Consider the following 24,625-nt stretch of genomic DNA (forward strand, 5'->3'; position numbering starts at 1 on the left):
ATAAGCTCTTTGATCCCACATTGCAAAAATAATCCAGGATTGCTTACCTGTTGCTTATATATTTCCAGCTTTTCCCTTCCCAGTGCTTGGTCCAAGCAATACAGAAACAATACTACTGGGAGTATTCACAAATTTAAAGCAAAAGAAAATTTCCATATCCCCTGTTTTCTGCAGTGTACATTTCCAGCAAAAACAATTCCTCACATTTCTTCTCCAAAATCCCAACCAAGCAATAACCTCTAGAAACCCAAGCACCCCGTAACTGACAGAGTCCCAGCAATGAGAAGTGCACTCTTACATCCGCTTACTTAGTAGCCAGCTTGCTGCCAGGGTCTCCCTTGGCAAGATTCCTATGTGGCTCCTCCTTTGCCACAGGACAAGCCATCTACCTCCTGCCAGAGCAGCTCCTGCTGCCAGGCTCGGAGGGACGCCAGGTCTTCTCATGTCCCTGTCTGATGACTTTTTCATTTTTGAAGATGTTCCAGTGCTCATAAGGCACACAGATTTGTAATTCAGTAATTCAATTATTACTGAATTTGTATAAAGGAGAAACTGTGAAAAGCCTTTTCTGGGTGTGGTGGGGTTTTTTTGGTTGCTTTTTTTTTTTTTTTTTTTTACTGGTGAAAATCCACCCAGTTTTACCCAAGTTGTAAAGATCCTGAAAAATTAGAGGTCACAGTGCTCCGAAGGCGGCTATTCCATTTAACACTGCTGAGCTGACCATAATAGAAAGACTGTGCTTATGTAAATTGTAAAAACCCAAATGAGGAGTTGATTAAAATCAGCAGAACATAAATATAAATCATTATAAAAATATATGCACATAAAAAAAAAAGCTTAGAAGCGTCTGTTTACAAACAGAATGACATTAAAAGGAAAATATTACAGTCACCATGTGGGCACAAAGCACTTCAAACTTAATGAACCCTAGAATGAATATTGCTTGGATGAACTTATTTTTACCTCCCTTCTTTAATTAAATAATCACATATTCTTTCTTCTTCAAGAGCCTCACGTGAAAGACAGACAGTGACTATTCAGTAAGTAGCAACACTTTTCCTTTTTTTTTCCATGTTCATGCCTTAATTACTAAATAGTGTTCTCAACCTTCTCTAAGCATATGTGGTGGGGGGAGAGCTATTGTATGGTGCAGTCTCTGAATATTCATTACAACACATGTTTATTAATGATTTTATCTTATAACCACCCGTTAGAGCAAAAGCATGGCATTTTCCCCACTGTATAGATAAACAAATGAGGATGAAAGAAATTAAGGTCAAAAGCATCCATTAGTCCGGAGAGGATGATTCGAGACACCTACACTGGGATTCACTGCACAAAAATGCAGGCATCCATAGAGCAGACCTGAGGTAGTTACACCTGAGCTACAGGCCTAAACTCCCTCTACAAGCATCAGAGAAAATCGGCATTTAAAAAATGTGTTTCACCTGCCCTACTTTAGGCATCTACATCAAGATGAGATGAGCTATTCTTTAGAACATTCCTCTCACTTGCCTGTTTTTCAGATCATTTAGTGCTGTGCAGCAGGTGACTGATGGAGGAAAAATGTATGCAATCATTCCAATTAAAATCTGTATCATAACACATATGCTCCAAGGCATTTGAGTAAGTCTGCATGGGCATCTTTAATTCTTGTATTTCCCATCCCCGAAGAGCTGAACTGAAAGGAACTTTGCAAAGACAAGAAAAAACTTTCCCCAATATACACAAAAACTTTTGGAAAAGTAATCACAAAATGCTGCTTTTCCTGAGCACACCGAGCTGTTTTCTTTTAAAGACTTCCAAATGTAGCTATGGCTGGGTGGGTTTTCACTGGGATAAGCAGAAGAGACTTTTCTGAAAAGGGCTCTCCCTCAACCAGTACCTACTGAATTTCACGTCTGTATTCTAGTGCTTCAAAAAGGACACATCTTCACGAAGAAAAGTCTCATAACAGGCAAAAGAACTTTCTCTAAACTCATTCCTGAAAACAGCAGAATTTTGCGTGAAAGTGTTTAAACATAAAATAAAATTTAAAAATGCAGACTTAGGCAGTTACCTGGTGGAAGGTGGAAGAGGGCCACAAGAGCAACCTTAGCGTCAACTGCTGAAGTTTCCAATGTTCTTAAAACCATGGGTTTAACTGTGAGGCAGTTTACAGAATTGTCAAAAAAGCTATTCCTCCTATAAGGGGGATCATAAAGAGGCACAGAAAGGACACATCCTTTCTTCTTTGCTTTTCCTTTGCAGCTGTTTTCTAGTTTAAACATAGCAGTTGATACTTCTACATTCCGTATCCAACTGAAGAATGGCAGAATGCACTGAAATAGACCAGCAGCACCAATGCCTCGCCATAATTTAGAACATCAAATGATAACATTTGAAATCCAGTCTGTTATGTTGAAAGTCAAAAAGCAAATAAAATGAAACGCATGGTGGCTGTTCTTCTAACAGTCCCTGTAGCATGCTCAAGGATGGAGACTTTTGCTGTGATCTGGATCCAAACTGAGATGACATACAACACCTACTGCAAAATTGGTTAATTTCATGCATGTGCACCCTGTTCCCATGCTAATGCTGAAGTACCAGAAGAGAAATATCTTAGCAAAGGGGCAAAGTGAAAATGGGTCTGGCATATTCTCTTTTCATTAGTAGACAGGAGAGGACTGAATAGTAACTGAGTGCAATTAAACAGTGTAACCAGCACTATTTTTAAATAATCTGCATCAGAGTCCTCATAATACAGGTCTTGTCTACTTGAGTTGGCTGCAGGATCCCTACAGCAGATGCTCTTATGCTGGCAATGAAATAAAACATTGATTTAGTGGTGCAAACAATGTTTAAACGAGAAGACTTTTATGCAGGCAGAAAACATGTTTGTTGGTATAAACCAGGTGTTCATTTGGTAAGAACTGAGGAGGAGGGCAAAGAAGCACAGCTCTGGCTGTTTATTTCCCTATGAGCAAAGCTCTTCAACCATGGGACAGAAGCTAGATTTTTATCATTTTGGCCTATTTTAAATCCCAGCTGAAATCCATGAGAGTCTCCCTACTGAGCCAAACCTGCTTGGACCAGGCTTAGGCTAACTTCATGAAAGGTACCTGATGGCTGACCTAAGAATCAGTAGTTCTTGTTCTCCTCCTAAACACTGACAATGACAGCACACTGCAGCACTGCTGTGGCTAGGGATTAGATGCAGCTTCATGTGCGTGCAAGAACAACTAAATTATCTGGAGGGAATCACCTAGCAGAGCATATTCAACAATCAAGATAAAACTATACATTTAACTAAAAATGCAATTCCAGAGTATTTAATACCTGAATTTATTTTAAAATGAGGAAGTTAAATGTGAATAACAACAGCTAGTTTTAAGTTGCTGGTGGCTTCCCTCAGTCAAAAAATGGTAGAAGGAATTGCAGGGAGAGTTTGTTTTAGGTTTTATTTGCAGCTATGGGGGATGTTGTGCCAAAATCCTATTAATGATAGACAGGAAACCACAGGCTCACTGTGTCTGCAGTCCATTTTTTTTTTTTTTTTTTTTTACACTTAAGCTGCTCAAAGCCTTTAGATTTCAATTAAATGCTCAGGCAAGATGACCTGAATCAGCAATAGCTTTTGGATATAAAATAAAGGATAAAGAAAAACCCAACTAGGAGTTTTTAAATAAAGTGTTGAGGGACTTCCTATGTAACATGAAACAAGTCCCAAAGCTCTGCCTCAAGGTGTACATATTACCACCTTTTCATATATATAACCTTTGGATTATCTGTCAGAAAAAAGTGAAACTAACCCTGTAATACAGAGGCAATATAGATGCCTGTGTGTAACACAAAAGGAAATCTCACCCTAGAAAGCCCTTTCTTCCTCATTAGCATCCCCATCTCTGTTCCCCCATCGTCTGTCTCTTTTTTCCCCAGAGCCTTATTGCTTCTGATGCCCTACAGCCAATTTCGTCTATTGGCAAAGCCCTACTCTGCTTCCAATTTCATGCAGGTAACCTGAGGGTCTGGATCAGCACACAACTTGACTTGCTTCCAAAAAAGAGTACTTTTATAGTGGTGTGGGTTCTGCATGTAAAAATGCAATTTTATCAGACAGGGAAGGAATGTCTGGAGGCACATAAGAGGAAGGAAGAAACCTCAGCTTGCCACAGCTTTACCTGTAACCTTGGGAAGTTGTCATGTCCTTCATTACTCATCTCTTCAGGAGGGCTCAACACTCTGTTTTTTTCTGCAGTGAGCCATGACTTCTCTGCTAGTGTCAGAATTGCAATTAAAGATGAAACTGGTGAATGGTCTAGATAAGTACTCTTCATAAAATCACTGCCACCCTCTTCTCCTCCTCCAAGAATAAACCAGGTAAGATTTAAATGAAACCTGCAGTCAGGTGCTTGCCTTTGGTTTATTTTGAATGCATGTTCAATTATCACAGAAACATCATTTTGTTAGGATCCTCCAGCATCTATATTGAAATAGCAACATGACCAATCCATAACAGCTATCAGAATATTCTGACCAGTTTCCTTACAAATGAAAATCATGAGACTCACAGAAGGTTGAACACCACTAATGTGAGTCACCAATTAATTTATTAAAAAAAGAAAAAATCCAGTGATTTTTTTGGTTGAACATAGGCTAACACACAGAGTGTGTAACATCAATACTGTTTCCCCAAACCACTCTAACAAAAATTGAGCTTATAGGTTAAGAAATGACCTCTATAAATGAACAAAGCATGGTAACCATGCATTTAAGAAAAAGATGCAAAGACAGGTTATTATGGGTGTTTAAAATTTCTGTAGGAGAATGTGATTTGAATACCAAATGCACAGAGAACATAACATTTCATTCATCATACAGCTGAGCAACATCATCAGAAGTATAATTCTGTGTAACAAGATCATGTTGTAAGATGTGGCACTGGTGCAATTATCTTTGAGTAACCATGTTGATTTCAAGATAAACTTGTTCAGCTCAGATGCTGATTTTTTCCCCTCTACCTACACTTCCAGCTCACAGACCTTAGTACTGTCTTCTCTGAGCAGTACACATCTCCCATGTGCTGAACACTACATGATCTGCTTCACATCTCATTCACACCGGTTTTGCACTAGAACACCATTAACTGGGATAGTTACTATTTAGGCAAAATACCTAAAACTATTCATACTTCAAAATCCATCCTTTTTCAGCATAAATGTTCTGTAAAATGATGAATGAACCATGAACCTTAGTGCAAAGAGACGAAAATCTGCCCTACTGCATCCCAGTTTAACCTCTTAGTTTATACCCAGTACAGACAGGTGTTCCAGGAAATGATCTGAGAATTCTTGGGTCTTCTCCCCTTGGCCTAAACTGTCAGGTGTATCATAACAGTGAAAATAAGGCAAGAGGACGGAGTAGTTCAGTTCTGGATTTTTTTAAACACCTCACTCGGCAAAGTTTTTGGACACATTTAGTGCTTTCCTCTCCCTGGAATGGAGGCATGAATGGAGCCTTAGCTGCTGCTGTTATTTCCTTAGAGATGGGCCCTTTTAGAGACAACTTCTAGGGTTACAGCCTGAGTTCTCTCTAATATAAAGAAAATCAAATCTGTCCCTTATTCCTTAGTCTCTTGCATGACTGCAGTGCCACTAAACCAAATCCAAGGCTGAATTTTTTAAATTGGATTTTTTTCTGATTATAGAGCTTCTCTTGCATTGAATTGCATGGCATATGCAGAAGATACTTTAATCTCTGAGAAGCTTAATTATCATCCTTTTTGTAAAACTTTCACACCTGCACTCTGAATTTAAGTACTTCAGTTACCTGCTCAAGTTTTTTTTCAGGCCAGTACAAATCAGGATACTTCATTATCCTTGTTAGTCTGCTGTTGACCAGCATGCTAAGTAACAGATAAGCCAACTTACTGAAAGACCTCCTGACTAACTTCCAGCTGACCAGAGGTATAAGCACGTAATAGAGATGACAATTCTCTTCCATGCTGCATTTCATAGCACATCTAGATAGCCTTCATGCAGAGTGGAAAGATTTGATCAATCCTTTTTTTCCATCTTTTACTAAATGTATATGAGGGTTATTTGCTCCTTCTCTCTGCTTGCTTGGAGCCTGGACAGTGGTCAGGAGAGTTTATTACAGCAATCTCCCCCTTCCATCATTTGTTTTTAAATACTTACTAAAAGAAGCACAGTAGCCGGTTTTTAATAGGCAGAAGATGCTTCTATTTGAGGATCCAAACCCTTTAATTAGCACCTAAAAAATTCAGACCATGTCCTTTGTGAGGAGATAGGAGGATTGATGAGGAAGGCTCTACTTTAATGTATCCCCATCATGAAATAAAATAGATATTTCAGATTGATTTTTTAGAATTGTACTCTATTCAGACTAACTGCGTACAGGTATAGGTTTCACCTTCCTGAGAAGTCTTTGAAGACAAATTTGTCCATTACTCTCTGTAACCAGTTTGTAAAATATAGAATATTTTAATATACAAAGTGGAACTTAGAAGAGAATACTCCCCAACTATTTCTTAGTTATTTACGATAATTACATTGTATTTTTAGTCTTCTGTTACAGGAACATCTCATTTCACCTTTACAGGTTTTTTTTCCCATACAAAGCAATGTTTATTAAGCTGCTTTTAATGAGGCCATGGTTTCAGAAGCACTAGAGAGAAATGTTAATTGGACCTGTTAGAGTAATTCGTAACTTGTATGGTTCTGCTAAACTCCATTTATTTCTCTTTAGGGATGATCAAGAAGTTTGTAAAGAAAGAAATATCTTTAAGATTTATGAAATCCTTGTAAAACATGACAACTCCTCCCTTCTGTGATCATCTACTAGCAACACGGCTATCAAACTGTAACAACAAATCATAACCAGGCAGAGAAAAAAAGAGTAAAAAAATTATATAGGGCAAGTATACTTGGGAATCATAGACTTTTCTCACTAAAACATCTTGATTTTAATTGCTTATAACTTACAACTCGGTCACAGTTCAAACTTTTGGTGTGATGTTTTTTTTCTTACGATGGTTACCTCTCTCACGCTGTATTTTTTTTTTCTTCCCTTACTTATTTCAGCTGAAACAGGTCAGCTATGTCTGAGAGCATCATTAGGGAAAATCATACTGTTTTTCCCCCATACAGAAAATTCTGTAGGCTTTACATTGGAAATTCATGTTCTCTATGTGTCTTCATTACCTGACAGATCTGGCACAGAGAATCAAGAGAAGAGTCAGGAGGAGGGGAGAGTAGGATTTTTTGGGCAAGAAGGGGAGGAACTGAAGTGAGAATGTGATCGATCTGAAAAGAAGCTGCAGTACAAGAAACCTGGGAATGATTTGCTAAGAGACAGGGACAGGAGAAAGGGCTAAAGAAGAACAGGGATGAAAACTGAAAAAGGCCTTTACGGAGGGAAATCAGCAGTGTGAGTGAAATGTGTTTGAAAATTACCTAAGCCTTACTTGGCAAAAGACAGAAGAATAAACTGGGCTGTAAGGAGAGGGAATAGCATGTTGGGGATTTAGGACCTTCTAGAAAAGAAGATTCAAACTAGGTCAGTAAGGAAAGGGAAAATCAAGCAGCTGCTGAGGAAAAAAAAGATAGTAAAGCAGCTAAGAACCAGGATAAGAACAAAGAACAGTGGAAAAAAATTATCATGCTTGCATGAAAAGGACATGAAGGAACATGGGATCCTGAACCTTTACAGTTCTCCGCTGTCACCAAACAACTTTGAAACCCACTGGTCACAAATGACAAATTGACAGTTGCTTATGCAACACAGTGATACCATCTGTTATACAGAGAAATGTCATTTTCTTACAAGACCCCATTCCACACCTCTTTCACTAATGAACAGTCCCCATGATGAAACAAGTGTCCTGTCCATAAGACAAAGCACTGTAATTTGTGAGGGAGTCAGCAGTGAATCAGTTGGGTGGCAGAGGGAACTGCAAGAAAGAGAAGAAGGTCATGTAACATGGACAAGACATCGGAGTGCTGCTTTAAAGTACCAGATTCCCTTTCTGTCAAAATTTCTGTAAACGCTGAAAAGGTCATTTAAACTGTATTGGTCACCAATTGCAAGCACTATCAGCAGTCTGCAGCAGTACCTCTTGATCACACAAAATACTGATGAATCAAGAGCTGGGTTTTGAATTTGCCAGCCCAAAATCCTGGACTTTTTTTTTTAAACCATAATGCCTATTTTTTTTTAGGTTTCCATGCTACCTATTTATCTCAAGAGGTGTTGAAAAAGTATATCTCTTCCTCTTAAAGCAGGTAAGCAAGCAGGCACTGGTGCTTACTGATAGATATCAATCTTTTTATAGGCTCATGATAAGACTCAGTAAAGTCAGCATGTCATTATTGTGTTGGGTTTCTGTTTGGGGGGGTCACGTTTGGTAGTGGGGGAAAGGGATACCCTGTAAGAAGCTTCGTGAAGCTGCCCTGACTCCACGGCATACCTGCCTCAGTCCAAGCTGAGCTAATTAGCAATAGAGAAACGCTTCTGTGAATCCGTATTTGTGAGGGGAAGGACTGTCTTGAAAAGAAAAACATGGAGAGAACCTGGAGGAGAGGCCATTTGACCTGAACAAAAGACAACCATCAGCCTAGCAAAGATAGAGCTTCGATGCCAGGACGAAGGAGGTGGAGGACAGAACCTCAGACACCCAGTTCAATAAGCATGGAGTAGGAGAAGGCAAAGGAGGTCCCCTGCAGTCCATGGAAATTAAATGGTGGAGCAGATACCCACATGTAGGCTATGCAGGACTCCATGCTGGAGCAGAAAGCCAAGCCCAAGGGCAGGTGTGACTGAATTGAGACCCCAGAGACACTCAATGCCAGACCAGGGGTGGACCCCCAGAGCTGGGGTGGTGAGGGGGTGCGCTGGACCAGAGCCCCATCTGCAGCCTGTGGATGTCCCCATGCCAGAGCTGGGAGCCTGAAGAGGTCCAGGACTCCATGGGAAGTTTGCTTTGGAACATCTTGTTCCTGGACTTTCATGCCAGGAAGAGCAGCAGAGGTGAACTGACTGAACCCCCATTCCCTGCCCCTGTTCCGCTGGTGGGGAGATGGTAGAGAAATCAGGAGCAAAGTGATTTGAGCCCAGGAAGAAGGGAGAGGAGGGGGGAAGGTGTCTTAAGATGTGGTTGTTATGTCTCACTGTGCTACTCGGATGAATGGCAATTAATTAAATTGATTTTTCTTCCACAAGTTGAGTCTTTTTTGCCCGTGACTATAACTGGTGAGTGAGCCATCCCTGTCCTCATTCTAATCCATGGCCCTTTGTTGTGATTCCGTTCCCATCTCTCCAGGTGGGGGATAGTGAGTGCAGGACCGCATGGTCTACCTGTGGTTTCAACCACCACAGTCATATTTAGTAGCAGCATGACAGATGAAGGGTTAAAAGGACTTACCCCCACTTGCTATTGCAAAAAAGCAGTCCTGAAAGCAAGAAAACTCAATAGCAGAAAAAAATCAGAGAAGCCTCAGACTTCTCTGAAGGAAAAAGCCTCTTTTGTTGCCAAGGATAAGTCATATCCCAAAACATGTATCTTTTGGTACATGAAATCCTAACAAGCTAGCACTACAAAAAGAGAACTTAATTATTGTATACATCCATGCCTGACTGCCAGTTCATATTAACGTCCCTGATGCAGGCATCTGGCACTGACAGCAGAAAGCACAAATAGCATGTTTGATAAACAAGGAACTTGTACAGTAAGATGAGAGACTAACGTGCCATTGCACGTAGATTTAAGTATCTGCTTAGTTTGCGCAGTGTGAATGTGAATTGTGCATTGGCCTCCAGGAGACAGAAAAAAATCCCATGTGTTTTACCTAGTGCCACATCTGCAAGTGGATACTTCTGAAACTGTTAGAGAGAGATATGTCTATGTCATCTTCTGCCTTAAGAAAGAGCCAATACATTTGGAATGACCTTGGGACGCCAAGATTTTCTCCTTGAGATGTGCATATTGCCATTCAAACTGTGGAAGGATTAGGGCCTCAGGGAAAAACCACTTGGAAATTAATAACTTTGCATTCAGAGAAGGATCTGGGCAGTGCCTTCGATAAGCCTGTGGTCACATACTGAAGACAGAAAGAAAATTCAAAATGAATAGCTGCATAAAAAGGTTATTATTTCTCCTGTGGGTCTTGTGACTGTACCGCATGCACACCTAGCCAGAAAGAGGCTGAGCAGACAATCTCAACCCTGACATTTCCCAGCTGGCACACACAACTTTTTTACTTCAAACATTGTCTTCTAGCATAATTTGTGTATGTGTTTGTGTAGCAGTGTTTAAAGTACAGTAATACTTCAACTATCGTGACCTTTGCTTTGCACATGAATTTTCATTCAATCTGTCTCTGAAGCTACATAAGAGAGGAAGCGTTCTTTAAAGGTTTAAGTAACTAATTCGTACTTAGAATTTCAAGGGATCTAGGTCTGTTGCTCTATGACAGCCAGGAGAGCTGCAGTTGCACTCAAATGCTAAAGTACACTACCTATCTGTTCTGTCAAAGACTTGTAAGAGACAAGGGAAATGTTAATTTTAAGTTTATAAAGAAATAGAAAGAAAAAGGCACTGTGGAATCCTACAGGCTTCCTGACTTCCTTTTAACTTTCAAGGTCTTGCAACATTTATAAGGTTTATGAGGATCTTGAGTCCATCCTTGGAGTCTCCAGAGCTCCTGTTCCTTGGTCTTGTAAAACTCCATAGATCTTAAAGGTCTCCAGAGCTCTGGATATGCTTGAGTCATACTGCTTTATGAAAGCTAAGGGGCAGCCTGTAAGTTCTTTTCTCTCCTCTATTTCTTGTCTTGCACAAATTACTGAAAGTCTACGCTGGATCACAAATTAACTCTGTCTACACTACACAAGCTTTCTTTAGTGCTCTTCTTGTCAGGCAGAATTATTGAAAGGTGAGGCAAGATTTCTTTGAATGTACTCTCATAAAACTGTTACAGCCTTTTGTTTTGTTTTGGGTTTTTATTTTGACTGGGTGAACTTGGAGACAAAAGGCTTGGACAGTGTTTGTTAAACTGCTGTCAGATTTACTAGCAAATGATTGCATGAATCATTTCTAGTCTTTCTAATATTTCTAGGAAGTTGTATGAGCGGTAAATGTTGAGTTCAGAAAATTGACAGTGTTGCTCCAGTTAAAGTTAACCCTCTATCAGGGTGACTCTGGTAGCTTGGGACTAAAAAACATGCTGACCATATCTATTTTGCAGAGAATTATAGGGTGCCACATTCCAGCAAATCTATTCTGGCTCAAATAAGTGTCAGAACTATTAAAGAAGCCAGAGAAACATACGAAATTTGAATGCGCAATATGTTCCTTCATTTCTGAAGACCACAGAGTGGTTTGAACTAAGAAACACTCAGTGAAGAGATGAGAGAAAGATGATGTGAATCTGAGGTGCCAATAGCTAACAAAAGCTCACTTTTGTGCCAAAGTCCTGGCAGTAGCTACTAGTTTTGCTTAACCACAGTATCCTTGATTCAAAGATTACTCCAGCAAGAACATCCAATATTTAAACAGTAGATTGCTCAAAAGCTCAGCAGCAGCAATTTATGAACTAGCGTTACACAGAAATGTTATGGGCTGGAACTTAAACTCAAGGTATTCATTACCTTTGAACTTTTCTGAATGCTCCCTTTCAGAGTAAATATGGAAGATTACCCAAGCAGACAGAACTCCAATTACAGGGACAACAGAGAGCCCAGTAGCATCATGGCAGATTCAGGAAAAACTGCACGTGCTCTTCTTCCAAGTACATGTAGGGATAAACTTTTATTTCTTGTTTTAGACACAGGGAGGGTGAATCTCCGTTTGCAGCTTGTTATTAGCATTGCATTGTAATTCTCATTCTCACTCTAACTGAGGATGCCTGACCTATAGCTTTCAAGCTGTGAGCAGCTTGTTAGGACACTTCACCCAGACCACTGACAAACAGTGAGAACTTCAGTCTTCCCAATCTAAGTTTATAGCTTGGAATTAATGTTTGCTGTGTGGTTGCCACAGGAAAAGACTCAGGCTGTAAAATAATTTTGGCGGTGGCAGCAAGTCACTGCTAGCCACCACCCTGTCTCTACTCCTTCCCCTCCCCAACATGAGGGGTACAGATGTAGTCATACGGCACAGAGAGCTGCAATATTCAGACCTCTCCTGACACTGGATGAAAATAGGTGATCCACATGACCATCAAGGCTGGACACTTCAGGTGTAAGGATTACAAGGAAAAGTGACAAAGTTCAGAAAGTTTATGTTACTTCCACACTGTTGTGCGCAGGGCAAGTCACCATATCCGTCTCCTCTGCAAACACTGAAGCACAGCATTATTAAAACCTCACAAAATTAAAAAATGCAGGTAGTTTCCTCTAAAATCTACAACGAACCTAGGTTCCTTGTGGAATCTACAAGGAACCACATTGCTTCATGACTGGAGCAGGTGTTTTGGAAAACAGAAAGACATTTGGAAGACTGTTATCTCCACAACTCCAAATGTACCTTTTATCAGGTTACAAAATATTTTCTTAGAAATCATGTTTTCCTATTTTCTTCAGGAATTATCTTGGTATTTCCAAGCTCCTACTATTTCAAAGCCTCTTTGAAACAATACAGCAGTACACTCCACACACCAACCTGGAAATGTTTTCAGCAGGGAAAAAAAAAAAAAAAAAGACTCAACAAGCTAATGTCATCTCTTCCAAGAAGCTGAATTGACAAGTTTATATCCTAGGACCCAGCTGAGCAGGACACTTCAGGACTGCAAGCACAAGGGTAACCACAGAGAGTTCAGTGGGACTGGCCACATCTCCTACCCTGCACGGAGCCCCTTGACACTTTTTTTACTCCAGTTTGTCTAGGTTCCAGAAACAGTAAAATGTACAAGCTTCCCAGCTGATCTCTTGAAGACTTCAGGTGAAGGAAATAAACTTTGAGAAATATAGCACCTTTGAAACAGCTTATGCCTACAGGAGTACAAAAAGTCAGTTATACACTACAGGACTGTAGCTGAAAAATAGTTCAGGATTATTTTCTTCATCTAGTGTAACCTTTTCAAATCAAGTTCCAATTTCATGCTATCAGAACATATTTTATGGCTCTTTCCAGTTCTGGCCACATGGAATGCTACTCTACAGGATATAACCATCTGCTAACAGAAAAGATATTAAAGCAAGTAATGGTAGAATTGTATCTCTGAGAGTAAGACATTCTACTGAGAGTTTATATCAGGAGAATCCTACAAAATGCATCAGACTTTTATATAACTTTTGGGCTGCTCCCCCAATTAGCAGCCTAAACTACTAAAATAGTTTCAACCATCAGTTATTGATAAGCCACTTAATCCTATGCTCTTCCTTTTGTTTTAGCCTATTTTCACATCAACCCTGAGGAGGCAGTACAAATAGCTAGTCTTGTGGGTAACATAAGAGTTGGTGAACAGAGTAACATTTCTGTAGTTCTTAAATTTCTGTTCATGGGTCATATCCTCCCTTTCATGTTACTCCCAATTTTGACTTCACTGCTCTTAAACAGAAGCAAATGAAGATTCAAATCAGCACTGTTTTCCTGGGCCAGGAATTAATGATTTTTGAGCCTTTGGGCCATTTTCTACTCATAACATAACTACAAAAAGCAAAGAAAGCTTCCTGATGATTTTTTTTCATACCACTGCCAGAAAACTGTGCAGGGCATGCAAACTGGATAAAACCAAAACCTACTGCAGGATAGATAAAATTTAAAAAAATCATAATGCATTAGAAAGCCTACTGGTCCCCTTTCTTCTCGTAGACATTGCAGGACCACCATCCTATGCATTTCCCAGTGTTTGATTCCCTTTTCCTTTCTTCTTTCTGACTCCACAAGTCTCAGGTTCTTCTACCTACTTAAGTTTCCATAGGATAACACATGAATCCAGATTTGTTACTGAGAACAAAAGCGAGATAACAGAGTTCATTCACAAAGAGACTGATATGAAGAGACCCACTGGTAGGTACTGCCTGTACATTTACAAGCCTGCAATTTCCAAGTAAGATCTGTATTGTGCTACACTGAGCACTATCCAGATAACAACGAAAAGAAGGTTCCTGCCCTGAACAACCTGCAATTTAGAGCACAACAGAGATCATCATCTTGTGGTCTTGTCCTCACACAAACCTGCAAAGATTTCTAAAAGATCCTCAGTGAAATTGAGGCTGATTCAGGAGAACATGGATGGGATTTTTGTCTGAAATGAAAGCCTAGCTGGGAACTTTGGCTCCCTAAAGCCAGGGTTTCTTTTTTCAATGAGATCTTGCTCTGAGAGAAAGTGGAGTATGAAGCATCTGGTTTTAACTGTGGTGGTAGATAGTGTTTGGTCATCTGTCATCTTACAAAGAAAGAGAAGAAATAAATGAAAACACCTCAGCTCTAATTCTCTTACAAGATCTTCTGCCTTTCCATTTCCTACATGGGAGATTCCTGCCCAGATGCTGAACTGTTGTCGCCTTTCTGGACACGAACCTTGCATGACTGCCCAGCAGGGCTGCCAGACACCATGCAAACCTGTCCCTCCATTCTTGATAGTTAAATAAAATAAGATACATATCATAATAAAATAAAATTTAAAAAAAACCCAATGTCTTGGAGAAGAACAAATAAGGCTGTTGCAGAATAAACAAATATCTGACATTATTCTTCTAAGTATTAATCTTTCCCAAGGCTTTGAATTTTGACAGTGCTATTTCACAAATTCCTATGAGGCTGCTTTACTGCTATGCTAGAAATCTGACTGTGGAACTGAGGAGGAAAAGAAGAGGAAGGTTCTCAAACAGAAAAGAAATATTTTAGTCTGACTGGTGAGTATTTCTGTTTCTTGCTGCCATGAATTTTCTGTATCTTGCAAAAACGGAGAGGATATGACACCTTCTAAAACAAATGGAAATAACTAAATCCCAAATCTGTTGTGAAAAATCATCTGCTCTCCTCAACTTTCCAAAAAAACGCCCATATCTTTAGTGACTTCAATCAAAGTTTGGATAAAATCATGATTTGCGATCTCTGCATTTCTTAACAAATTTTCTCTTCCCTGCTTTTTTCTACGTGGCAGTTTTGTGACTTTTTAATAATGTCTTGGCCACCTAGCAGCACTGACAAAAGGTAAAAGAATTCTGTAAGAGCAAGTAAACCCCTCTTTCATGTGACATAGAAATGCTTACACTTCATTAACCTTTATTATAAACTACTCACTGGAAAAGTTACTTTGTTAGAATCCACACTATGGTTTCACCCTACAAACCATGAAATGTCAGAATGCTAAATTACAGTAAAATACTGCTCACCTCCTTATGAACCCAAGATTAATGATACGGTGCAGAAGGGAATAGCAGTGCTACTAGGAGCGTAACAGGTCACAATCACTTCTGAAATAACTCATCAAGAACAAGCAGCAAAACATCCCAGATGATTCCCAGAACTAAAGTCCCACTTCTCAACCTACCCATCACTGAGACATCATATTCAACCAGCAGAGTCGCCTCCTGTCCGCATTGTTTGAGAATACTCATGGCTTCAGCATGTGTTGTTCCGAGCAGCCGGATCCCATCAACACTCAGCAGTCTGTCCCCAGGCTTGATTGTGCCCTCTCTGAGGGGAGATTAAAGGAATGATCTTTATTAGTATAGGATAAATTGATTTGGAGATAATACCATTTTTAAGCAAAGCAATTCTCTCACACCCTCTCTGACATCCATCTTGCCTTAACACTTAACATTTACTTTGACAGTGAGAACATTCAGAGGGCACAGCAGAAAGGAAATCGCTTTAATTGAAAAGTCAGCAACTGGAAAATGGCTTAACACATAGCTAAATAATAAAAATCATGTTAAACTGTAACTAAGTATAGCTTCTGTTTCAACATATGCTTTCTTTCTGCCTTGTCCACACAACTCTTTCATACATACATAAACACCTCCTCCTCTGCTGTTTTCTTAAAAATAAATACGAAGTGCAAACACATGGGTGCAGAAAAAGATTGCAAAATATGAATGTCCATTTACTGATTTTCTTAAAAAATATCTCTTACTTGGATAATTCAATTTTTCTTTTTTTCCTACCTAAAAATAATTTGGCTATAAATGTACACTGTCTCCCAGGCATACCTTGTAACATATTCAGAATTATAATAGCAAGTGAAGTACTAACATTGTCAGCTCAAGAATCAGAGATAAAAACAAAGAAGCAAGGGGGATGAGGGTGGGAAGAAACGAAGGGACAAAAGACAAATGCTCTCTTGAAATGTTGCTTCTTAATTAATATTTCCAAGGTAGAAAATGTCAACATAGGCTACAGAAAATAAGTCTGCTTTAAAGAAATAGCCCTTTAAGTTTCTTTAATTTTTTAAGGACACAAATGGCATTTTTGAAAATATAATTCATACATATAACGTGAATATTCTTTCTTTATACAGATACAAGATAGTATTATATACAAATATGTTCATTGGGCCAAAGCGTAAATCTGTACTCAGAAGTTGTCCAGGTGAAGTTATGTGTGAACCTACATGCAGATACTTACAGATGTCTTAAAATAATAATACAACAACACCCAAACACATGACAGAATTTTTCTGAAGTACAAAAGAAAGAGATTGTGGTGTTAGAGTATAAAAAGCATAATTAAGAGCTACACCAGTTGCCTGCAGGCTGCAAAAAAAGGTACTCCGACCTATTGCATTTTTTCTAATTACTTTAGGTTGATTTTTGAAAGTGTTTAATGGGAAAGTATTGAAACATGCAACATAATTAAAGTTCACACACACACCATGATGTGCTAAGCCTCTGTGGTTGCCTATTACTGTTAGTATTTTTACAAAACCATGAATTTCAAAGGAACAGGTTTGAATATATCTACTTCACTCCAAATCCCAATTTCTGTCCCAAATAATCCACCTTTTTCCCTTTCTCTTTCACATCCACTCCAGAGAAAGATGAATTGTACCTGTCAGCAGGCCCTCCAGGTCTAACACATGTTATTACAACAGGACGAGATTTATTTCTGTCATCATGTGCTCCACCTAGAAAAGAAAAAAGTGAGAGAAAGCACACCTTCATTTTATGTTTTTTATGAAAGCTCATTTCCAAGAGGCAAGTCTAAATCTTGCAAAATGTACACTTACAGATGGGCTAAGAAGATCAAAAAATGGCCAAGTCATTAATATGAACCTCCACTGAATTTTATCTTAAATAAAATCAACCTACTGTATGGTATAGATGATTCTTCAAAATATTTCTACAGAGTGATTCTTAATAAATATATATTATTTTCTTAGAACTTCTATTCCACAAATCTGGCCTCAATGTGAAAACTTACTGTTCTGCAATGTTTGCTGTACAGAGAAAAAAACATCTGTACTTCATGTATGCTCAGAATAATGAGTGGCCACTAAGGAATTTATATATTAAATAAAAAGAATAGTTTTCCCTGAAAAAACTAATAATTCATCACTCGGGTGTATTATTTAACAGCTGCATGTTTTCTTGTGTTCTCTAAGCCAGTGATAATACTTTTGTTGTACAATTCTGACTATCAGCATGAATAATCAGATTTCATATCTAATTTATACAAATACTATGGGTGAATCTTTTTCAAGAACTACATTCTTCCTGCTGATTTCAGTGGTAGCACAATCTGGTCTTATGTGAAGCAAAGTTTGTAATGTTCTTGTCATTGTTGACAAATTACTGTTATTCCATAAACAAAAATTAGAGCAATTCATAAAAGCAGGACATTAATGTACGGAAAAAGTAATATATAAATCACAGAGATTTTTACAAACTGTAAGCTATAAATCTTGAAATAATTTCTTAGCGCAACAAACACTTACTGCTTTTTTTTCTAATTTAGAAAATACAGACCAGTTCACATTTAATGATAACTCACCTCTTATTACAAATCCAAAAGTGTTCCCCTCTTTATGTAAAGTAACTTCCACAGTTCTAAAGATGAGACCTGATCCTTGTACAGCTGAAAGGAAAAAAAAGAGAAGAAAAAAATTCCTGAACTTAATTATTTTCTAATTATACACACATTTCTTCCAATTTAAGCTAGTTATTGTGGTTCTGGTCATATAACTGGAAAGACTCTACTACAGAACAGTCAGATTAAAGACCTGTAATTAAATACAATTCATCATCTTGAGAGAATTTTGGGCCAGATATTTTGCAGATTGTCAATGGTTTGGAAAAATAGCCACAGATGCATATAACAGACAAGGAATTTGAGCCTTACTGTTTAAATCGTGGCATAATTTTGCTTTTCTTATAGTTACAGAAGAGACTTAGAAAAGATGGAAACACACAGTAAGAACAAAAATGACAAATTAAATTCTTAAAAAGCTACCTATGGAGTTAGTTGTTCAGCCATGAAAACATTTATGTGGATTGCTTAAAGTCAACACAGTTGAGATTTTTAGGGTGCATCTCTAATCTCAGATTGCTGGATTAAGATGAATAAAGTCTTTTGTATCATAAGGATTTGTTATTTTTTTCCTTTTTCAAAATGTACACGCTCTCTCATCATTGGCAAGTGAGTAAAAATCTTTAACTTCTAGTTGACTCAGTATTTTCCCTGTAAGCACTAGAGGAATGATGCACAGCTGGGTCAGGAGGTTAGAAGCCTAACGCACAAAACAACACATTTGGGTGTGATAATCCATTTTACAGAATTTGAAACTACTGCTGCTAAGAGACCAACGACCAGTTTACTTTTAGCTTTTACAGGAAAAACTTTGGCAGAGTGCGAGGGTTTCCAAAGGGAAAAGGACACTGGGCAAAATCAAACACACTCACACTTCCCAGCTTCCAGTAAGATACTGCAAACAGCACAACATGCATAAAGATTAAAAAATCCTCTATAAAGTAAATATTATGTGAGCAGCAGAACTAATGAAAATTCATGTCCTTTAATGCTCCTGCCTGCAATAATCAGTTTCCCTGGTCCCCATTAGGATACCCTGATGGGGCCATGGACACCACAGGCTACACAGATGGGGAGGGATATGCTGCCACCCATAAGTGACCCCAAGGAGAAGTGGTACCTCCCCAGCACTGCTTGCCTCTCCAACTGAGGACTCCTCTGGTCTGAGACTCTCTTCTGCTCAAGTGTCTATTTCCATGAAAGGTGCTGTAATGCACTTTTATTTATTTTTTTTTTAATCTTTCAATTACCTGTTAAAAAAGTTGCCGCAGGGAACCAGAAGAACAATCCTCTGGAATCGCAGAAATCTCACTCCCTTAGGAAAACAGGCAAAAGATGGCCCTCCAAAGCATTTCTTTGTATTGCAGTAATTCCTGCAACAGCTTCAAAATCAGGACTCTGTTACTGAAGTCCATGTGGCTGATTCCTTTCCAGCTAGAATTGTTTTACTGCCTGAAGAGGACGAAAGCATGGCAGGAGAAGGCAGCTTTTGCCTTCATTCCTATCAACTGAAAGTGGCCCAGGATGTAGCTCAAGCTGAATCTGTGCTTCCTAATCTGCTTGGTGTGGCTTGTAACCTCCACTGGGGACAAGCAAAGCCTGTAGCTCAGCAGCGAGGAATGGCATGGAGCATCCTTCTACCTGGGCAACAACCATTCAGGTGGCTGTCCTTCCATCCAAACCACAGCCTGGGAGTGGAAACAAGCCCTTAACCTTTAGCAACAACAAAAGGTAGATGTGAGGCAGGCATGGCTCACATTCCAGTTTGAAACATCAAGGTGGCTCATGCTGAAAATTGCAGTTGGATGCTCCTGCTGTGAACACTGCCAGACAGGGAAGGAAACACTAGGGAGAGTGCTCAGCCTGATTTAATCCATCATTATTAAAGTACTGACATTTCCCCACTCTGAAACCATGACAGTCCTCTCTCTGAATAGGTATCCATGAGACCAAAAGTAGAACTTCATTATGTATGGGGCAGGGAAGGAGGTGCCAGGACTTCACCGCGTGACCTACTGGAAAACTTCTGCTTACGATGAAGGCGCTGTGTCTAGCTTGTTCACTAGAAGTTAATGGGAACAACTAGACTGCTAATATTCTCCAACTTTTATTAGCTATGCTTGTATGAAGGGGTCAGAAATTCCAAAGACTTAAAGAAAAACTATGATTGCTTCCATAATTTAGCATGTGAAAATCCTGTTTCAGTGGACAAGAGTGGCACATACACCAAAAGCAGATGAAATGGAAGGAAGCCCACTTGAGTACGTGCAAAACAACGCTCTTAAAACAACTACGTCTCCAGAAAAATAATTCCAGACTCAGCTGACTTCTTTAACTCAAAAACTGTGTTTTTGAACATGAAGTTCCCTTACCACAAATGAACACTAATCAACAGAGAACATACAAATCATAGTAAGGTGGTTGTCAGGAGGTCATAAAGCAACCAAGTATGTAATTAGGCTAAATCTCCAGCTGCTAGAAAGCAATGGGGAATTCCTCCTCTTTTAAGCACCAAAGAGAGTGATGGATGTTTTTTCTTCTTTTGCAAGGGAAGTCCTTATTTAAGGAGACAAGAGTTTCCTAGCTGCCTCCAGAGATTTTTCTGGCCACAAAGCAGCAAACCACATCTTCTTCCCTCCAGTAGGAAGCATGAAGGAGCACATACTCCTTCAAAGGTGTGACTAGTGCAGCCCCCTTGGTGCCAGCCAGCCACCTGGCACTCATTCCTTCACTTTAGGTCCCAGGTTTCCACTCATCATTTCTCTAGTTTTTACTTCACACCTGATAGCCTCAGTTCCCATTGATTTTCTCCTACAGACACAGCCATAGACATAAGCACAAAAAGAAAGAGCAAAGGAGAGGCGAGGAAAACATTCAGTAGCACTCTGTGACTTCAGTGTCAGCATAAACTTGTATTTTGAAGACAATCCTGCTCAGCGAGAAGCTCTTGTTTAAATTACACAATTCTTGCAGGTGTGTCTACCAAAAATGAAGATCAGCAACCATGCCCATCTCATTGATGAAAACACATCTGCTATTCTGTATAGGCTTCAGTTTGCTCTGCCATTACTTACAGACTGGAGGCAGCTCATACTCCACTTCTAAAACAACCCTCTCGCCAACATTCTTGAGCAGGCTGATGATCTCATCATGGCGAAATTTGGTCAGGTTGATTCCATTCACAGATTTGATGTAGTCGCCTATGTCCAGCTGGTCACTCCTAGGGAAAAGTACATATTCCTTCTGTTAAATACAGATCTGCTGGCCCAAACTAATGAAATCCTTTAAATTACTGAATAGTGACGATAAGAAATATTTTTTCCATTCATCTACACTAAAACAAGTTGATCTTTCAAACAGAAAGTGGTATTTTAAGATCTTAGTCCAGGCTAGCTTGTTAAATATAAAAAGAAGATCATTGTTGCATTATTAATTTCTGATGTACAAAAGCAGCTGTACAATAAAGGACTTGGATGATTTGACTGGTTTGAGCACAGGATCTAGAAAAACATCTTCTTCATGTCCCCATCTTTCTCTCTCTCTTTGAGAAGCATCCAAAACGATTTTTTTTGGATCTTAGTTGCTTTCACAGCTAACATCACAGCTACAGGAGATAGGCCACAGCCCAAAAGCATGAATTCTGCTCAGTTACTTGGAATGATTTAGCTTAATCTTTATATTTTGACCTGTTTCACTCATGAATAACAGCTTTTTTGTTTCCACTGTAGTAGCAAGCAAGGCAGCTATGACTTTAGACTTCTTTTTAATCTTAAAACCAGTTGATGAACAGTTTTTAAATTAAATTATGGCAATACTATAGTTAGGTTTTCAATTTTACTTTTTCCTGTCAGTATTTTCAAGCTAATTCTCTCAAGTTTGTGCTCAATGATACAAAAAAGGAGAGAGAAAATGTATATAATTTAGAAGGAACTTAATTACTTTTATGATGACTTTTAAATATGTCATTGGTATTTCTAGTTTTTGCTAAAGTAGCCTTGAGGGAAGAGGGGGACCAGCTGTTGCTGTTTCTCCCTGAGCTCCTCCGGTCTGACGGGCTGCCATTATAGATGCATCTAGTCACATATTTGTTAGTGACCTTTCTGATGCGGTACGTATTTCTGAAGCAATCACATCTTATAATGCATTTTGTGGCTTGAGATGTGGTTACCTAGCAGCGATTCCTCCTTGACGAAGGTTAGATACTCTTGGTTTCCCATCCTTGTCGATTCCACCAGATACTGTAAGCCCTAGGGTGGTGCCTTCTTTTTTCATTAATTCAACTATTGTTGAGCCCTTGAATTCCTCTGTTGAAAGAAAATTATCGGCATTATTAAAATTTAAGTGATAACACAGATGTTGCCTTTCTAAAATGGCACCTACTTCCCAAGAAAATTATTGTGTATGTTAATAAGAAATAATGTGTACATCTGGAGATTCTTTATGTTACAATTCACAAGTTCTGTCTGCAAGGCTCTGCATATAGATAAATCTGAGACATATGTTCTGTAAAAGGTTATTAAAAACTACAACTCTGTGATAGTATACTATACGGAGCCTGTAAATACGAAGTCTGGCAAAACAACATTGTATTAAAAATTGTTTCCCATTTTTAAAGTGCTATCTTTTCTCATTTTCTCCTTTCTCCCTCTGAACTCTATGTTTTATAAAGTACTTCAACTAATTAACTAAATACAAGGGTAAAAGACACAATGATATAACAGTACTAGAAAATTTTAGGTTCAGACTCACTTTGAGGCCACTAGTTGATGTCAGTGTTAATCAAAACGACTGAACATAACAAGAATCCAGATGCAGATTAAATACAGTAGATCTTAACAGTTTTATTCCTTATTCTTACACAAATATATCTCCACTGTAGCTCTGAAATCCCTGCAGAACAGGTATAAAGTAAGTGAAGGGCTTTCACAGTCATAAGTGTATATAAAATTTCCCTCACGCTGCCTGGGACACCCTCTCCTGCATTTATCATTCCTGGAAAATGCCAAACTAATCCCATAGACCTCAAAAAATATCAGTCACCTGCAATGGAAAGCCTCAAGCTCTCAAAAAGAGATGTCCTTATTGCACATGGCTGGACAAGCACAGGGCTGTAACTGTTTGGAAAGCCACGAGGCAATAATACCTCATGTCCAATGCTTCCAGCCAGTGAAGACCTATTAAAACCACCAGCTACCCAGCTCTCCTGGAAAAATGCATGAAGTCCTCAAGATCCACCTAGGAAATGATGAAATCCTGGATGGATCATCCATCTCTCTGGTCCTTTTCAGCATCAATATGCAGCTTTTAGATGAATTGGTCGGATACAAACATCATATATGCACTGTAAACAAACAGTATGTCTGCACTGCGCTAGCAATCTTGCTGTGGCAGCATGAGATTTAAAGATGAAAAGCCACCCAAAAACCAAGCAAGTTCCTTGTATACATTCATACATTCACCAGTAAGGTCTAGAATAAGCACTATATAAACCGCAAGAAGGCTCTATCAATACCTTTCCATATGACCAAAAAGATCACAGAATCACAGAATGTTGGGGATTGGAAGGGACCTCAAGAGATCATCCAGTCCAATCCCCCTGCCAAAGCAGGAACCTAAACAAAATTACACAGGAAGGCGTCCAGGCGGGTCTTGAATGTCTCCAGAGAAGAAGACTCCACAACCTCCCTGGGCAGCCTGTTCCCAATACGTCTTGACCTCCAGATGGAGAACAGCTGCCCTGAATGAGAACTGCCAAACCTGAGCGATACAGAGATAATGGTGCAGAGGAAAGCATTTAGAAGACCCTCCAGTCCTAATGGAGTATCCTGTAAACCTTGGTAGTATGTCTAATAGGGTTAACTGCTGAATCTTCTGCAGATGTATCATCCTATGCACTGTTCCTGCTCCTCTCTAGGTGGCTGATAGGCTCTTTCTGATGATGACCTCATATTTTTATGTTATTCACATTTTTACCATTATACAGCATGAATAAGTGTTTGGGCAATAATTCTCCTATGCTTATAAAGCTTCTACTAAGAAAAAATTTTGCAGCGTATTCAGTTAGCAGCATGAGTTGTTGAAGTGAGTATTTAAAAAGTGTAAAGTGTATTTATAAAAAGATAAGATTACAAGAGACTGTGGGACTGTTCAAAAAGTGCCTCTATTCATTCAGAAGCAGACAGTAGCATAGCTACCTGGTACATTCTCCAACTTGGCCGACACCAAATCATCATTTGGTGTCATTTGGAAGACAGTAAGCTTCTATGATTCTGGCCTTTCTGACAGTTCAGAAAGAACAAATGTGATTACTTGCATCTGAACATGTAGACATGTTGCACAGCTGTAGAAGATGCTATGGACCAAAATGCTACTTTCAGTTTTATAAAAAACTGCAAGTATTCATAAGCATTACAAGAGTTAGGCATGGTACCTACTGCAACCCCCAAATACTGTACATTTGTACCCATGATACAACCTGAGGTGCCTGGTCAGTGTGTCACAATTGTTTATTCAGAGTTTACTTGATCATGAGATATGGACTCAAAAGGAAAATTCCCTTCTCTCCCTCACCTCCCAAACTGAACCTTCCTTTGTATTTCTCAGTAGTATAACCTGTTTCTCAGGATGTCCTGGTTTTGCTAGGATAGAGTT

General features: G+C 39.1%; 1 protein-coding gene across 1 annotated transcript in view; it reads right to left on the minus strand.

Moving 5' to 3' along the window:
* LOC104531005 (glutamate receptor-interacting protein 1) overlaps positions 1 to 24,217 on the minus strand; it is a gene marked incomplete at its 3' end in the record, with an annotated part of 41,059 nt that extends 16,842 nt beyond the window's left edge. The window contains exons 1-6 of the mRNA XM_010175773.2: positions 24,169 to 24,217; positions 22,143 to 22,278; positions 21,049 to 21,194; positions 17,939 to 18,022; positions 16,997 to 17,072; positions 15,498 to 15,643 (exon numbers count right to left, since the gene is read on the minus strand). Of these exons, the coding sequence (XP_010174075.2) occupies positions 15,498 to 15,643; positions 16,997 to 17,072; positions 17,939 to 18,022; positions 21,049 to 21,194; positions 22,143 to 22,278; positions 24,169 to 24,217 (637 nt within the window). The remainder of the gene's footprint in view (positions 1 to 15,497; positions 15,644 to 16,996; positions 17,073 to 17,938; positions 18,023 to 21,048; positions 21,195 to 22,142; positions 22,279 to 24,168) is intronic.
* Between the last annotated feature and the right edge of the window lie 408 nt (positions 24,218 to 24,625).

The sequence above is a fragment of the Antrostomus carolinensis genome, unplaced genomic scaffold (assembly GCF_000700745.2).
Source record: "Antrostomus carolinensis isolate BGI_N321 unplaced genomic scaffold, ASM70074v2 scaffold11459, whole genome shotgun sequence".
In the NCBI taxonomy this organism is placed as follows: domain Eukaryota; kingdom Metazoa; phylum Chordata; class Aves; order Caprimulgiformes; family Caprimulgidae; genus Antrostomus; species Antrostomus carolinensis.